The sequence below is a fragment of the Miniopterus schreibersii genome (assembly GCF_964146895.1).
Source record: "Miniopterus schreibersii genome assembly, chromosome: 14".
In the NCBI taxonomy this organism is placed as follows: Eukaryota; Metazoa; Chordata; class Mammalia; order Chiroptera; family Miniopteridae; genus Miniopterus; species Miniopterus schreibersii.
In genome coordinates this window covers 40,833,175-40,851,170 of record NC_138114.1, presented here as the reverse complement: position 1 = coordinate 40,851,170, position 17,996 = coordinate 40,833,175, and the positions used below count along the sequence as shown (strand labels likewise).

Below are 17,996 nucleotides of genomic sequence, written 5' to 3'. Positions count from 1 at the left end.
TGACCAATCCAAAGCAAACTACAGACAAGTACTTCAGCATGCACTGTGAATCCCTACAAGGGATTACAGATCCAAGCATGCAACACAACCATCAATCTGCATCCCCTTTGAAACAGAAGAAAAAATAAATAAATGGGACTACATCAAACTAAAAAGGTTTTGTCCAGCAAACCATCGACAAAATGAAAAGACAACCCACTGAATGAGAGAACTTATTTGTCGATACATCTGATAAGGGGTTAATATCCAAAATTTATAAAGAACTTTTAAAACTTAACATCAAAAAAATGAACAATCCAATTTAAAAATGGGCAAAGGACCTGAATAAACACTTCTCCGAAGAGGACATCCAGATGGCTGATAGACATATGAAAAACTGCTCAATATCACTAATCATCAGAAAAAGGTAAATTAAAACCACAATGAACCTGGCCGGAATGGTTCAGTTGGTTGAGCATTGTCCCATACACCAAAAGGTTGCCAGTTTGAATCCCAATCAGGGCACATACCTGGGTAGTGGGTTTGATCCCCAGTCAGGGAGTGTAGGGAAGGCAACACATCTTTCTTCCTTCCTTCCTTCCTTCCTTCCTTCCTTCCTTCCTTCCTTCCTTCCTTCCTTCCTTCCTTCCTTCCTTTCTTTCTTTCTTTCTTCTTCTTTCTCTCTCTCTCTCTCTCTCTCTCTCTCCCTCTCTCTCTCTCTCTCTCCCCCCTTACTTTCTCTAAGCATGTCCTAGAGTGAGGATTAAAAAAACAAAACACCACAATATCACCTCACACCTGTCAGAATAGCTATCATCAATAAATCAACAAACAAGTGTTGGCCGGAACATGGACAAAAAAGAACCCTTGTGCACTGTTGGTGGGAAGGCAGATTGGTGCAGCTACTGTGAAAAGCAGTATGAAGTTGCCTCAAAAATTAAAAATGGAATTGCCTTATGACCTAGTGATTCTACATCTGGACTTTATCCAAAGAAACCCAAAGCACTAATTCGAAAGAATATGTGCACCCCTATGTTCACTGCAGCCTTATTTACAATAGCCAAGATTTGGAAGCAGCCCAAGCATCCATCAGTAGATGAGTGGATATAAAAACTGTGGTACATCTGCACAATTGAATACTACTAGACAGTAAAAACGAAGGAAATCTTATCCTTTGTGACAGCATGGATGGACCTGGCGAGTCCTAAGAGAAATAAGTCAGCCAGCGAAAGACAAGTACCATATGATTTTACTCATACGTGGAATCTAATGAACAAAATGAACCAACAAGTAAAATAGAGATAGGCTCATAGGGAGCAGGCTGACAGCTGTTGGTGTGTGTGTGTGTGTGTGTGTGTTTGTGTGTGTGTGTGTAGGGATTGAGCAAAAAAGAAAAAACTCATGGACGCAGACAACAGTATGGTGATTGCTGGGGGAGGAGGAGGGTATAGGGGGGATAAATGATGATGGACCTAGACTTGACTTGGGGTGGGAAACACACAATACAGTGTACAGATGATGTGTTGTAGAATTGTGCACTTGAAACTTGTATAATTTTGTTAACCAGTGTCACCCCAATAAATTCAATAGAAAGGAAAAACTCTGCTCCCCTTCCATTTATCTATGGAGACTACAAAACCCAGGGTACCGTGCCTCCCTAACGCTACACCCAGTCTCTTAAAACTAGGCGTGGCTTCGAAACTGCCTGGCCCTTTAACTGCGCGTGCAAGGCATGCTGGGGTTGTAGTTCTTTGGAGGTGAGGTCTGGCCGCTCCCTGACCGCGCTGCACCGGCGACTAGTCTGCGCATGCGCGTCAGTGGCACTAGCCGCGGACCGGGCAGGCAGTTCCTTCCTTGCAGGGAGAGATTCCTCTGCCATGGAGTCCTACGATGTTATCGCCAACCAGCCTGTTGTGATCGACAACGTGAGTTGCGTCTTTCCTATCTCTAAAGGGACATATGCTCTCCTCCCCGAAGGGATCGCTTCCCGGTTTCAGCCTGGGCCGCCAGCTCTTTGTCACTGGCCCGGCCTGTCAGGCGGGTTCAACCGCCGCTACCTCCGTCTTACTCCCACCCATAGTCCGCAGGCAGGGCGGCCGGTCAGCAGCCACGGGATGGAGAGCTTTGAAATGAATAAAGGGAAGACTTGTAGTCCGAGCCGGGTCCTTGGGCCGGTGGCTCCAGGGGCCTTAACTGCTCTGTGAGCTCCCGGCACCCGCCCCTCCCCAGTTTCCGATTACTCTATTGGCTGTTCTGGCTGTCGATCTTGGCGGATGACCCCGCCTCTGTGCGTTGCCGGATGAGGGCTGCCCTCGGCAGTGATTGGCTTGCGGCTCTGCAATTCTTCCTGGACGCCATTGCGTTTCTCCTCTCTAAGGGGCGGTGCATTGCACGAGGGCTGTTGGGATTGGCTTCCGGAACTCTCAGTGGAGGGGCCTGACGGGCTAGGGCACGCCCGCGGGTGGAGAAGGGCTAAGTTTCCTTCGGTCTGGAGCCAGCCGGGCTGCTTGGCTCTGTATTTGGGTGGGGCTCAAGAATCTGGTGCCAGAAATTACCATAGGATTTCATTTATTTCTGTGATTATAAATTACAGCGTTAATAAAGGTCGAGACTAAAGGAGTGACAAAGCAAGCAGGGACGCCTAGTTGCTGGTGAAAATATTTGCCAACCTCTGTAGCACTTTTGGAGGGGTTTCACATACGTTCGAGATGGGTCCTCACAAAAACTGGGTGAATGGTTAAGGCAAGAAGTTTGATTCTCGTTTTACAAATGAGAAAATTGAAGCGCGAAGAGGTAAAGTGAGCCCAAGGTCACATAGTAGAGGTGTTCTAAGTCCAGTGCTTTATCCGTTACTCCTTTTGCTGGTACCCCACGAAAATGCATAAATAGTGACAAACGGAATCTAAATACTGATCTTATTTGGGGGAGAGGGACAGTTGTAAAATAACTGCATTTCTGTCTTCCACTTGAAGATTTAGTCCACCAAGATGGGCTGATACATTTTCTGTGCCCCTTCTAAGTCCCTTGAGGCAAAACAAAATTGCCAATTCCTTCTGTCCTAAGCTGACTGTCAGATTCCTTATGTTGATCCAGCCCTTGGGACCTTAGGCATGTTAGGTCCTTTTATTTGCATCATCTCATTTAAGCTTCAGCTATAGTAGGTAGATGGAAATGACTATCCCCAGTTTATGCAGGAAGGTGAGGCCTGAAGAGGTTAAATAACAATATTCAGATCATCAGGTTGGTGAGGTGAGGAGCCAAGACGCAAACTGAGACCGAGTTCCAAGTTCCTCACTTTTTTTAAGGAAAGGTGCTTTTTTTTGTTGTTAGCTTTCCTTCTCTCTAGGAGTATATGGCTTTTGCCTTGAAAAGCAGGTGGTTGAGTTCAATGAGACACCTCCATTTTGGGAGGATTTGGGGGGGTCTCACTCACTAAGCTATTAAATCCTTGTGGAAAAAGATGGTATTCCTTAATTTTTCATTACTCTTCCCTTCCCCACCTCCCTCCACATACAAATACCTAGGGCCTGGCACTACTTAGTACTAAATAATTTTTTTTTTCATTGCATTGATGGATGGGTGGATAAATGACTGAATATCTCCATCACAGTAACAAAGATATTCCTAAATAAAGGATGAAGGGGACACCTAGTTAGTTACTTTAGAGGGCTGAGTAGGACTCCTTGTTCTTGATGTTGATTTTCAGAAAACACTACATTTCTGCCCTCAGCCAGTTTGTGTATGCTTCATCTACCTTTTTTTTTTTTTTTTAAATATATCTTTATTGATTTCAGAGAGAGGAAAGGAGAGGGAGAGAGAGAGATAGAAACATCAATGATGAGAGAGTCATTGATCGAGCCCGCAACCCGGGCATGTGCCCTGACCGGGAATCGAACCCCGATCACCTGGATCCTAGGTCGACGCTCAACCGCTGAGCCACGCCCGGCCGGGCTTCATCTACCTTTTTCATAGTGTTAAAATGGGGGGGGGGGGGGGAATAGAAATTAGTAATTTCCTTTTTTTCATCACCAATGCAGAAGAAGCAGTCTGCCCATCCCACCAGATCCTCTGCTTCTTGAATTGTTGCGCAGAAGTTCCATCGCCAGCCACTTTCTTTAATGTCACTAAAGCTAATAATGCTTCTTAGTTTCTCTTTTCTCTTTCTTGGTAGTGTATTTGAAATGCATCAAAGCCAGTGGTACATTTTCAGTTTTAAGATTAAAAGAATTGACTTGTGTGTTTTTTCTGGGAAAACATTTCCTTTATTATGCCATAATTCTGCCAAAAGGTGAAGTAGAAGAAACTTAAGTAATTTTCCCATTAGGATTTACGGAGCATCTGCCACATTTTTAGATTTGGGGCCTCCGGTAGTTCTTGCTGTTTGACATTTGAGAGTTTTGTTTTGTTTCACAGTGAAACACGGGTAGGAAACATCATTTGAAATATATGAGCTAACTTTATGAGAATAATGTGTCTCTAGCAGATTTAACAGCTCCATAGCTTAACGTGCTGCTACAGTTTTATTAATGGGCTAAGAAGAGTGTAATTAAAAGAAAGGAAAACAAAGAAAGCAGGGAAAAAGGGAGGAGCCTCATTATTGCTTCATAGCCTTTCCTAGTATTAAGACAATTGTTGACCACTCTTTTCATCCTATTCTCGCACCAAACCAATTCATTAGAATTTAATGAGGAAAACTGGGGGTGGGGGTGGGGGTGCTCATGCCTGTACTTTAATGACAACAATAAATGAGGTATTTTTAAAAACCAAATACAAGTTATTTTTCCGAAAGGCATACAGTACAGTACAATATAATATAATAGTAATACAAGAGGAGGGTAGCTCCCCAGCAACATTTTGACTACAACACTTTGATTAGATTACTTTATTTATTCCAAAGCGCCAGTCTTTGCTAAGATCTTAAAGGTTAAGTTCTACCCTAAATTAGAACAACTATCCTAATTTAAGATTCTGGTCAGTCTTAAAACCGTCTTTGTGATTATGGGGCCTAAAGGCAGGAACAGTATCAGATCTTTACCAGTTCAATAAGATAAGAGTTTCCACTGTTTCAGGGAATGTTATGCTGCTTCAGCCCCCTTTTTAAAAAATGAGAGACATTAATCATAAAGAAATTTCAGGTAAGTATATAATGAGCACCCACATGGTATGTATCTACCACCCATATTTAATAAATGCTGACATTTGCCATATTTGCAGGGATGCAGGCCCAGTGTTGCCAGATCTGATTTTTCAAGAGAAATCAGAAAATTTTTTTTCTTTTTAAATTTTTTTTAATCCTCACCCAAGGATATTTTTTCCATTGCTTGTTTTTGAGAATGAGTGGAAGGCGGGGGGACACATCATGTGAGAAAGACACATCAATTGGTTGCCTCCCAGATGTGCCCCGACCTGGGCCAGAGCCTGCAACCAAGGTATGTGGCCTTGGCCAGAATCAAACACGGAACCCTTCAGTCCAAGGGCCGATGCTCTAACCACTGAGCCAAACCAGCTAGGGTCTTTTTTCATTTTTTAAAAATATGTTTTTGTTGATTTTCAGGGAGAGAGAGAGGGCTAGAGAGAGAGACATCGATGAGAGAGAAACATCACCGATTGGCTGCCTCCTGCATGACCCCTACCAGGGATCGGGCCACAACCTGGGCATTTTCCCTGACCGGGAATCGAACTGTGACCACCTGGTTCACAGGTCAATGCTCAACCACTGAGCCAAGCCGGGCGAGAAATCATAAATTTTAAATGCCATATGAGTCTCCAATTTTTAATGTAGCACGGCTGGGCGTGGTTCAGTGGTTGAGCGTAGACCTAGGATCCAAGCGATCGGGGTTCGATTCCCTGTCAGGGCACATGCCCGGGTTGCAGGAGGCAGCCGATCAGTGACTCTCTCATCATTGATGTTTCTATCTCTCTCCCTCTCCTTCCCTCTCTCTGAAATCAATAAAGATATATTAAAAAAAAAAAAGTTAATGTAAAAGTAATAAGTGATCTGTAGATTAGTGGTTCCCCGGGGGCTAGGATTGGGGGGGTAGGATAGAGAGGCACTCCTAATGGATACAAAGTTCCTTTGGGGGATAATGAAAAAATTCTCAAGTTAGACTGTGGTGATGATTGTACAACTCTGAATATACTAAGAACCACTGAATTATACACCTTAAATGGGTACATTGAATTTTATCTCAATAAAGTTGTTTTTTAAAAAGTACTTTGTGGGCCAAACATATGTCTTTGGGCCAAAATAGGCCATCAATATCCTAGAATCTGAGGCTCCACCTCTCAGCATCCTTTTCCCACTTGTGAAATGGGAGACAATTAGCTTTCTTCCCAGCATGTCCAGAATAATCAGGAGAGCTTAGGATCAAGGTCACCCAAACCACAAGGCCTATAGCCAGCAGGTACTGGAAGAGCCTTACAAAGGGATTTGCTATTTGTTTGCCTGCAGCAGAAGGAGAATAAATGGTCAATGGTGGCTGGCAGCAGATTTGAGTCCTCAAAAATCAAATATTTAACGAGACTAGTTTTTCAAGAAGCCTCTACAAGGCATTTGTTTGCTTGGTTTTGCCACAGTAAATAACAAAGAGAGTGGCAGCCCATTTGCCAGGTATACAGTTCCTAGTTGTAAATACTGGTAAAGAAATTGCCATTACATTTTTATATGATCTCATGGTATGGCTGAGCAGAATAGAAAGATGGGCCATCCTGGTGCCTGATTCTGGCAACACAGAGGGAGGAAACTACCTCGCTCATCGCCACCCATTCTTCACCCAGGTCTGCAGGGACAAGCTGGGTCTGGTTCCTGGTCTTGTGCATCATTCCCGACACTGCCTTAGCCTTTTCTGCACCACCTCTGCCTGGGGCTTTTGGCATTCTAGCTGCTCATTCGGGTTCCATATATTAGAGATCATCTGCCAGTCATTTGAGCTTGATTTTCATTTTAGTCAGCCAGTGTCTATTTGAGTACCCTGTAAACGCCAGATACTGATGATATATAAAGTCTCTGACTTCGAGGAACTTGGGCTGAAAAGAGACAAAAATGCAAACCATAAAGTCAAATAGAGAGCAGAGTGAAATGCATCTACCTAGTGGTATAGGTAACGGTGATTTTGTGAGATAATAGGAGGGGGATAATTAATTCCACATGGTGACTGTTCTTCAAGAGGAAGGCAGTGATATTTGAACTGGCCCATTATAGCCTTGCTAGGAAGGACGGAGAGGAAGAAATGAGCCTAACATCTTAATCTGCCTTATCACTCAGACTGTAGTCTTTTTGCTCATAAACTCAAAATCAGATATCCAGGAAGGTATTTAGAGTCTGCAGTACAGGTCTCATCTTTACTCTTCTTGTTTTCAACCTCTGCCGGAGATCCAGTGAGTCTGTTGGCATAACCACACCCAGATGAAGGCAGTGAGCAATTATAGAAAGCTTGAGCTAACAAGCGCCTGGAGTTCTCTTGTACAGCGCTGTTCTCACTCTCCATGCCACTGTCCCAGAGCCCTGTGTTTGCAGTCCGATAACTTCTTCCTCCTTCCCAGTCTTTCAGCTCAGTGTACAGCTTCACCTTTTCCAGGCTTCTTGCTTGTCTGCCCAGGCCAATGAGTTTGCACTTATCTCCCGTTTTCTCTTTTCTGTTGGCAGAGGTTCCTGCTGTCTTAGAGAACTGGCTTGCCTGATCAACTTACTGCTTTCCCTGTCCTTCAGCCACTTCTTCCTTCCTGTGTTGCCAGAGTCAGGCACCAGGATGGCCCATCTCAGCCCATTCTCCCATAGAAGAGCAGGAATAAGAGATGGAGGGAACCAGGGGTGTTGCTGGGAAGCCTTTGGGGCAAAGATAACCTTGGCTATTTATTATCTCCTGATATGTTTACTGCTTGCTGTGTGGGTTCTGGAAATATCACACCCAGCCCCAGGAGAAGTGGTTGACAGGCAGCAGGGAAAGGTTTGCCCCAATTAGCTGCAGACTGTGTTGGGCTGGAAGGACGAGGGTATCAGCTGTGGTGGTAGAAGAGTTAAGAAGGAAGAGAACAGATTCTGTCTGCAAGCAATATCAAGCCTCAACAGCTGCCCTGCATGGAGTTAGTATCCGTGTATAGAGTCAGTGTTTACTTTGGTTGGGCCCAGGGTGGTATCAAAGATGCTGGTGGGAGAAGTCAGGTTCTTTTCTGGGCACCCCACCCAACGTACCAAAGATTGGAGCAGCAGGATTATAATGCTGGATCTCTTCTCTTCTCAGACAATGCTTTCGGGCTTCCATGCTCCTTATCATCAGGAGACCTATGAGTAAAACAAGGCATAATAAAAAAACAATAACCACAAACTCCCCCCCTACAAAGCAGAGTGTCTGCTCCTGCAGTAAGAAGTAGACAGTGTGTGCCATGGCAGTGCTCATGGTGGTGTCTGTCATATACAGCCTGGACGGCAGGGAGGGTTCAGACATTCCTTGGTGGTATAACTGAAAGAATCATGCACTCTTCCCACCTTGGTTGTGTTCCTGAACTTGACTGCTTTGGTGCTTCTAGCTACTTTCCTCTTCTCTCCTTTTCTTCCCTTTATTAATATTTGGGGGGGTGGTATCAAACCATTTTATTGAGGGCCTTTATGGGAGGGTCAAAGCGCTGGGAGGACAATGAGATCTGGCCAGGATCTCCCACCTTCACAGCCGCCAAAAAGCTAACATTTTTAATGCCAAAGTAAAACATATTCAATGTAGAAAAGTCAAAGAATACAGAAAAAGCAAATAACAGTTTGAGTGTACAGTGAAAGTTCTCCTCACCCTCCCCAGTCCCACTTCTCTTTGGATGCATTCACTATAAAAATGCTTATAAAAATAGACATATTATATACAACTATAAGGTCTCTCTCTTTTTAAATAAAAACGAAACCATATACATATTGTATGGTATACATCTCCTCTTGTTTTTGTGATACTTCTAACTTTTCTTTCTCCTCTCTCCTCAGGGATCCGGTGTGATTAAAGCTGGTTTTGCTGGTGACCAGATCCCCAAATACTGCTTTCCAAACTAGTAAGTCATTCTGTAGCTTAGCCAGAAGGTTGAGAAGCTTGTTGGCTTTATTATGGGCTCACCCCTCCATCTTTTAGGGAGAAAGGATCTGTTATTCAGGTCAGCCTTGGTACTCAAAGCAACAAGCAAAGGACAGGAGCTGGCTGTCACCCAGGATGGGGTTCAACTATTAAACCATACCTCCCATCTTAGTGAGAATGAGTTCACAGCACTTTCCTCCTAAGGCAGAGAAACTATAGGCAGGAGAAGGGCAGGGCACCTGGAGAAGGGGCTGAAATCGGGGAAAAAAGAAAGAAGGCTATCTGCCCTAGCCAGCTAGCTCATTTGGTTGGAGCATTGATCCATACACCAAAAGGTTTCGGGTTCAATCCCCGTCAGGGCGTTTATAGGAGGCAACCAATTGATGTCTCTCTCTCTCTCTCCCTCAGTCCCTCTCTCTCTCTCACATCAATGTTTCTCTCTCTCTCCCTTCCTCTCTCTCTAAAAATCAATAAAAACATTCTCAGATAAGGATTAAAATCTAAAAAAAAAGATAATTTTTTTTTAAAAAAAAAGAAAAAGAAAGAAGGCCATCTGTCACAGTTACAACAGCATAGTTTTACTTAGTAGAAAGCCTGGGCAGGGGCCTAAGGAGACTAAAATCTTTTGCATTAACCATTCATTTAGAAATTGTTGTTTCCTTCTCTCTCTTGTTCTGCACATACATTGGGGAAAGAGAAGAACTAGAGGTATTGAAGCCTCTAAAATTTGTTTTAATAACTTATAAAATAATATAAACATAATAAAAATAATGTATGAATAACTTAATACATGTTCATTGTCGAAATTGTGGGAAATGCAGAAAAGGAGAAAGAAGAAAATCAAAATCAACTGTAACCTTCCTTCTTAAAGATAATCGCTGCAGAATTGAGTATATTCCTGTCGTTTGTGCCTCTATACCTCCTTCCTGTGTTCTGTCATGTGTTCTGTTGTGAAATGAAAAATGATGGTCCTCTCCTCTCTCTTGTGTAGTGTGGGCAGACCCAAGCACGTTCGCGTTATGGCAGGAGCCCTCGAAGGTGACATCTTCATTGGCCCCAAAGCTGAGGTAAATTCCCAGTCCTCAAGCCAACTGAGGACCTTCTTTGCTCCCCACGTGGACAGTGTGCCAGCAGTGGGACATAGCCATAAGAAAAAGGAGTGATTTCCTCTTAAAATCTCCTCTTCCGTTCTCTCATCCTAGGCCTCATCAGTTTATTTCTCCCAGGAGCAGCTTCTGGTTTTGGAAAGAAAATATCAAACCCTAATTTAGGGAACAGAGAGCAATCTAGGAAACAGGACTTCTGCCTTCCTTTTGTATTCTGTCACTACGTTGCCAATGATCAAATTGACTACTGGCTTGGTTATTTTTTGGCAAAAGGGATTGGGGGCAGATCCTGGCTGGGGTACCCTGGGGATGAGTTAATTAGCACAGTTTGGCAAAGCCCTCAGGCAGCCTCTAGAAGCAGAACAACAGAATCATAGTTGCAGCCTTGGCTCAAAGTGCTGAGGCCCAGAGGTGGGAGCCAGGAGATTATGTCCTGGGATCATGCAATGAAAAGGGTGTCTCCTGTCACTTGCTCTAGGGACCCCCAAGGGCCCATGGAATTGCAGAAGCCCTCTACTTTACCTGCTGATTAGGCAGTGAAAGCAGTTTGCAGCCATACAGTTAGGAGACTTAGAAAATGAATGGGTGCCTGCCCTTAGCCCTGGGTGAGGGCTGTGGGGTGGGAACTCCCAGTCCTGGAAGATCAAGGTCCACGGGCCAGCTCAGCTGAGAGACTGGCTGCTGCTGTAAGTCCTGCTCTCTGCCACCAGGAGCATCGAGGGCTGCTCTCCATCCGGTACCCCATGGAGCACGGCATTGTCAAGGACTGGAACGACATGGAGCGCATCTGGCAATATGTCTATTCTAAGGACCAGCTGCAGACTTTCTCAGAGGAGGTGAGGGCCTGTGTGCAGAGCAGCCCTGGGGGCTGTGCAGAGCTGGTCAGAACCCCTACCGAGAGATGAAGAAGATGACAATAGCTGCCGAGAGCATTTGAGTCCTAGCTGTGTGCCAGGCATCAGACCTTGTGCTTTTTAAACGTGTTTGCATTTAATCTTCACACCATTCCTATGAGATGTAGGTAGTATTATCTCTAGTTTACAAACAAGGGAATGAGTTCAGAGAAGTCAAGTAGTGTTTCAAAGATCACCCAGTGAATAAAGTAAAGCTGGGATTCAAACCCACATCTTTCAGGCTTCAGAGCTTATACTTTTTAACTTCTAAGGAGTAACTCTCCACTCAAAAACACCAAGGAACATGCATACTAAGTGTATCAGAATTTCCAGGGGAAGGATATGCTCTGTGTTTTAAAAGTACATTCTTTTCTATTTTAAACAAAATGTAAACTATTTTTATCATAATAATTCCAAGAGTTTATTAGCAAAATCTTCTTGACAATTGGAGATATATAGTAGACATAGGGATCTATATAAGAATCTTAAAAGAAAAGGAGGGGAGTAAAGAGGTGGAGGTGAGGAGAGAATGAGACTTTAAAGAGCCCTTTATTTTGGAAAGTTGAAAAACTGACTTGGGTAGGGGTAAGTGATAGGCCCAGCTTGCCTTTTTTAGAGGGAGGCTGACACAGGTCCCCTGGCCAGCCACACACAGGCTTCTCCCCCAGTACTAATGAGGGGTGGAAATCTGGCCTCACTCTGACTGCTGTCTGGGCATGTTTCACCAGCATCCTGTGCTCCTGACAGAGGCGCCTTTAAACCCGCGGAAAAACCGAGAACGAGCTGCTGAAGTTTTCTTTGAGACCTTCAATGTGCCAGCCCTTTTCATCTCCATGCAAGCTGTGCTCAGCCTGTGAGTAGCAGCTTGGGTGGCTAGCCTGGCCCCTTGAGGGGAAAGCAGTCCTTTGGCATTCCTATAGGGCAAAATACCAGCTAACATAAGCTGCCATTTTAGAGTTTGCTAGCTTGACTTCACCACAGTTCACTCCGTTCCTTGTCCTCCCGACACGAAGGCAGTGTCAGTTGCTACTTATCAAACATTGTGAGGTTTATCCCTTCATATCACAGAAATATATGTCTGTCCCCTTGTCTCTACCAAAAGAGAAAAAACTAAGGACAGACCTAGAGAGCTGTGTGGGGGAAAAGCTAATTTTTTGTGGAAGTGAAAACATCCTTATTTTCCTTTACTCATTTACTTTTCCTGCCTAACCCCTGCAGGCAGCTGAGTTTTTCCTCTTGTCTAGGAGTGAAAACTGCCCTTTAGGCTGGGTCCCTGAAATGGTTGAAGGACAGGCAGATCTTGAGATTGGAAGGCCTGGTCTTCTGTGGGTGGAGAGGGAGCTTGGAGAGGCCCAGCTCCTTTCGTTCAGGTCATTTGAGACTTGTTTCAGTGCTCAGGCATCCTTACTACTCAGTCCAGTCTCAGGCCCCAGAGAAAGACAGGCCCCAGCTCTAGTTTAGCTAACATGGAACTCTAACACAAGTGAGTCTTTCCCAGAGTGAGGAGGCAGGGGTTAGTGATGGTTTACCCCCTTTGCTTTAGTTATGCCACAGGTAGGACCACGGGTGTGGTGCTGGATTCTGGGGATGGTGTCACCCATGCTGTGCCCATTTACGAGGGCTTTGCTATGCCTCACTCAATCATGCGCATCGACATCGCTGGCCGAGACGTCTCTCGCTTCCTTCGCCTTTATCTGCGTAAAGAGGGCTATGATTTCCACTCATCCTCGGAGTTTGAGATTGTCAAGGCCATAAAAGAAGTGAGTGCTGCCCTGTGGGCCCAGGGATGGGATAGGGAATGGGAACAGAGCATCCAGGACTTCCAGGACCAGGAATGAAAAGAAGTGACACTCCTGTCCTGGGGATCTGTGTCAGGCCTCCTGACAGCTGTGAGATTTCCATCTGGACCCCCTCACACAGATCACTTTCCCAATGAGCTCCCACCTGGTAGGGGAGAAAGGGAACTGCTTCTGTTTCGTAAGCTGGGTGAGGGGCACACTGGTGATCATTATGTTTTTCATACCTATGTACAAATTACACCTGTTCTTTCACATCCTTGAGGAATTCAGAGTACACTTTTCTTTCTAAGTAAACAATCCTCCTGCCACTTGCAGCTGTGGGTAACCTCTAAGCTGCGTAGTGGGACTCAGAACCATATGAGCAGTAGAAGAAAGATACCTGAGTCTGGACTAAAATTAGGTTGTGGTTTCACACCCAGATCCACAGAGCCATGTTTCCATGCTTGCCCACCAGGAAGGTGGAATCGGTGGGAATTCCTAAATGCCACCCAGTGAATGCCGATGGAAATGTCCCTTTTCCTGCTTTAGGGCAGCAGCTCTAATGACCTTTAGGGAAATCACTGTGATGGGCAGATTTCTGCAGCAGCACATCAGTCCCCAGGGACTTTGACCGGGTAGGTGCCAGGTTTCCTGCCTACCTGACATGTGCTTGGTTCTGCAGAGAGCCTGCTACCTATCCATAAACCCTCAGAAGGATGAGACACTAGAGACGGAGAAGGCTCAGTACTACCTGCCCGACGGCAGCACCATTGAGGTAGGCAACCGGACCTCTCCCCACAGTGCCCTCAGGCCCCCAAAAGCTCTGGGCCCAAACAGAGCTCCCTATGGGGAGGCTGGAGTCAGAGGTACCAGTCCTTTTTCAGCCCCTGCCTGGAGCATTGGAGCTCTTGAGCAGCACCATCTCCTGCCCAGTGTGCCAGGGACTTTGCTTCTCTTATGTGGAGAAGAGGGGGCACCAGAGGCACATTCCTTGGTCAGGATAGGATTAGGAAAGGGGGTGATTAGTGCTGTCCTTAACCACTTGAGCACAGTACAGGCTGAGTTGCCTCTCCCCAGACCTCCACTGATAGGAAGAAGTCTCCATGAATGAGTGAACCCATGTATTATTAATGCCAGAGGTCTCTTGGCTGGGAAATGCCAGAGCTAGGATTAAACATCAAAGCTTCCTCTCTAGTTTCCTGGGAGCCGTGTTTCTTTTTGTTCCCTATTTGTTCCCAAGAGACCTATCTTTGTTCCTTGAGACCCTTGACATCCGAGGTCTTTCCTTAGTCTGGCCTTCATAGCTACCTTGTTACTAAGAGGTGAACACAGGGGCCTCTTCCATCCCCATTCCCAAAGGGACCTCGGCCCCAGTCCCAGCTTCTAAAGTTTGCCCTCCACCCTGCAGATTGGTCCTTCCCGATTCCGGGCACCTGAGCTTCTATTTAGGCCAGACCTCATCGGCGAGGAGAGTGAGGGCATCCATGAGGTGCTGGTGTTTGCCATCCAGAAGTCTGACATGGACCTGAGGCGCACGCTTTTCTCTAACATTGTCCTCTCAGGAGGTTCCACCCTGTTCAAAGGTTGGTTTTTGCTCTCAGGGCCCTTCCCCAGGAAGCTTCCAGATCCTGCTGGGCCTAGATGCCCGGAGGATTGACTTTGAGATTCTCCTTTCCTACCCATCCAGGTTTTGGTGACAGGCTACTGAGTGAAGTAAAGAAACTGGCTCCGAAAGACGTGAAGATCAGGGTAGGAGCATGGAGCGGGCTAGGGCTGGGTGGAACTGGGCCTCTAAGGGTCCAAAGTGCCATATGGTGTGGACTCCTTTCCAGCTCGGCCCAAGCTTTTCAGGCATCCAGGGCTACACAGGTGCCAGCAGATGGTTCCTCCCTCCACACTGACCCTGAGGTCTGCTAGAGTGAAGGACCCATTCTCACTCTCCATCTTCACAAAGGGGGAGGGTTCTAATACCCAGATGTGGTAGAGTGCTGGAGTGAGAGCCCTACCTGTGATCTTTCAGGGAAACTGTAACATTGATAGGAGATTGACTTTTGCTACTCCCCTGTGACCCAGTCCAACATCTTAGTGACTGCTAAGGGGAGCTAGCCTGCCTGAGAAAGGAGGGATTCTAAGTGTGGTTCCTGCCATGGAATCTGCTTCCCACTGACTCCCAACAGAGCCAGATCTTCCCCCCCAGACAGCCTTAGCCTCTCTGGGAATTATACTTAGGGTTGCTGGAAACCTGTTTCTCAAGATGAGTGCCAGGCTAGCTACAATACCCCCAGAGAGGCCACAGGGTCCAGCAGGGACATAACTTAGTCTGTTGTGTGAAATCCATCCACTGCCTTGGGTGGTGAGAATGGGCCATAAAGAGGAGAATTGGAAGGGAAAGTGAGAGGGGAGGATGAGTGTCTCAGGTTCCTCTTTCCACTCACCCTTGCAGATATCTGCACCTCAGGAGAGACTGTATTCCACGTGGATTGGGTGAGTAGTTCTTCTGGGAAGGTGGAACAGGAAGCAAATACCCGCTCTCTTTTACTCATACTGTTTCTTTGGATTCCCTCTGTTCCAGGGGCTCTATCCTCGCATCCCTGGACACCTTTAAGAAGATGTGGGTCTCCAAGAAGGAATATGAGGAAGACGGTGCCCGATCCATCCACAGGAAAACCTTCTAATGTTGGGACAACATCTTCACCTTTCTCTGAAGTTAACTCCACTTTAAAACTCGCTTTCTTGAGTTGGAGTGTTTGCGAGGAACTGCCTGTGTGTGTGTGTGTGTGTGTGGATGTGTGGGTACAGGTATGTGCACCTATGCGAGTGCCGTGTGGCCCAGGGATCCCAGGGCCCAGAAAGGACGATGAACTACCCATGATGGTGATGGCCTGAGGCCTGAGGTTGACCACTAACTGGCCCCTGACAGGGAAGGATGCTGGCAGAGGGCCCCACTCCTTCGTCTGCTGGGCCTTTGGCTGGCTGTGCGGGACTATGTTTACTACCTAGTATGGGGACACAAAGGGAGGCAGACCTGACCCCCGGGAGACCTTGCTGCTGCCCACCCTAGGCTGGCCAAGCCCCGCTCCCGCCCCTCCCACCCCTGGGGTGCCCTGAAGCCCAAGGCAGCTGCTGCCTCCCTTGCTCATCATTCTGTTCCTGATGCCTCTCAATCATGGACTGCGGACTGGAACCAAGGTTGAGTTCTGTCTGGTTTTGATTGCAGTTTGGGTTTGGGGGGCTGAAAAGGCTGTTACTGAGACTCCAGGGTCAGGAGAGGCCAGGGTGCTCTTAACTTTACCTGGGGGCCAGGACCATACTGGGATGTGAGGAGGGCAGGAGTAGTGCTAGGTTTTTTTGTTTGTTTGTTTTTAGTAGTGCTACTTTTGATTGGCAGCAGAATTAATGTTCCAGTTCCAGGGGGGCTCCGGAGAGTTTAAGGAGCCTGCTGGCTCCAGGCCCTGTTACTTTTCATCCATCCTTGGGCAGTGCCATCTTCAAACAGTTTTATTTATTGAAGTGTTTGTTCAGTATGGAAACTGGAGAGAGGGAACTCATTGCCTCCTGCCCACCAGTTAGCCACCCTGTTCATACTAATGTTTACAGCACCTAATTAGCATAGCCTCCAGGGCCCCACCACTCCCTGCTAAGGGTGAACTGACAGTATCCATAGGCTGAGGCCATTTGGGATCTGAGGCTACACTCCAACTCACTCCCACAAGCCTCTTTCTTTCTCCCTCATCCACTTGCTCACTGCCCTGGAATCAAAAGGTTGGTTGCTGGCTGGATTTTCTGAAACAGGTGGTAGAATCACTCTTTTGCAGAGGCCCTAGCAAAGGAGTGGTGTTGGGGATCTAACTCCCTTAGGTTTGGAGAAAGAGCCGCAATTAACCAAGTTGCCTTTTCCCCTAGCTGACCTGAGGGGCTAGGTTGTAGAAATGAGAAGTCCCCCTCTGGGCTGATTTTGTGCCATTCTTGACTTTGGGCTTGTTTAGTTAGGGAGGGAAGAGGCCAGGCACAGGTGCCAGGAGCTGATGGGCTCAGGCTCATCCCTGGTCCAGTGGGCCCAGGCACCTACCCTAGATTGGCCTCACCTAGCAGTGGTCCAAAGGCCCTTCAGCCCAGGTGGTACAAAGCTGGGTCTAGCAAATGTTCACTGACACCCTCACCTGACACTAAGACCTGCCCCAGTCCCAGTTTCAGGCAGTATTCTTCCCATGCCATCCAACAACAACCAAAGGCCCCGCTAGGTGTGGGCCACAGCAGCAGATGTGTGTGAAAGCGATGTGGCGACCCCAAGGACTGCAGTGTGCTTAACCAGCTCACCTCCCTTCTTTTAGCCCAAGCCTGTCCCTCACACAGCCTCGCACAAACCACGTTGCCTGGTGGGGCCCAGTGTACTTAAATAAAGTCCTTCCAATAGACACATCAGTTGGGCCTCTGTCTGTGGTCAATGCTGGGTGGGAAGGGGGAGGAGCAGTGGGCCCTGAATCTGAGGTGGTGACTGGGCCTAGTCCATCCTCTAGAGGGCACTGTTGCACCAGCCAGAGTTGGCCACCCTTAGTCCAAGTGCCAGCTTGGCAAGCCCATGGGTGAGACTCCACCCAAATGAGGGGAGCAGCATTTCACATCCCTGAAGTCAGAGGCTCTCAAAACTTCCATGTGTACAAGAAGCTCAAGAGCTTATTAAAATGCAGTTCCTGGGGCCCATGCTCAGATATTCTGGTTAATCAGTTCTCCATTTTAAACCTATATACTTGGGAAATTGCCAGCCACTTTACAATTGTTAATCCATTTGATCCAATGACCCTACATAGTGTATTTTTATCATCCATTTTATAGATGAGGAAGTAGAGCCACAGAAAAGTCACATAATTTCCCAAAGCTGTGCCCTTTATTAGCTAAGATTTGAACCCAGGCAATGTAGCCCTAGAGCCTACGCTCTTAGACACTATGCAGACCTTCCACAAACCATTGACCTAAAGCAGTCGTTCTCCATCAAGGTCAGTTTTGCCCCCCATATACATTTGCCAATACCTGGAAACGTTTGGTTGTGACAACGGGAGAAGGGGGCTGCTACTGGCATCTAAGCAGAGGCCAGGGGTGCCAAAGCTGAGAAACACTGTCCTAGAGCAGAAGTAAAATTACCACAGAGTTTTCCAAAACCCCAGTGCCCAGGCTGAACTCCAGACCCATGAA

General features: G+C 46.7%; 1 protein-coding gene across 1 annotated transcript; it reads left to right on the top strand.

Annotated features, from left to right (window-relative positions):
- The first annotated feature begins 1,766 nt into the window (after nt 1–1,766).
- Nucleotides 1,767–17,228, top strand: ACTR1A (actin related protein 1A). Its single transcript, XM_081158244.1, has 11 exons — nt 1,767–1,904; nt 8,945–9,009; nt 10,021–10,096; nt 10,846–10,971; nt 11,757–11,881; nt 12,572–12,788; nt 13,489–13,581; nt 14,215–14,389; nt 14,494–14,555; nt 15,250–15,290; nt 15,379–17,228. Exons 1-11 carry the CDS (start codon nt 1,857–1,859, stop codon nt 15,479–15,481), a joined length of 1,131 nt encoding a protein of 376 aa, XP_081014370.1. The 5' UTR covers nt 1,767–1,856; the 3' UTR covers nt 15,482–17,228.
- Nucleotides 17,229–17,996: the final 768 nt, after the last annotated feature.

Excerpts from the sequence above, each read along its gene's own strand:
- ACTR1A (XM_081158244.1), top strand. The coding sequence starts at position 1,857 with ATGGAGTCCTACGATGTTATCGCCAACCAGCCTGTTGTGATCGACAAC. Across the intron at positions 10,097-10,845 it reads TCATTGGCCCCAAAGCTGAG|GAGCATCGAGGGCTGCTCTC; the intron begins GTAAATTCCCAG and ends CTCTGCCACCAG. Across the intron at positions 10,972-11,756 it reads TGCAGACTTTCTCAGAGGAG|CATCCTGTGCTCCTGACAGA; the intron begins GTGAGGGCCTGT and ends ATGTTTCACCAG.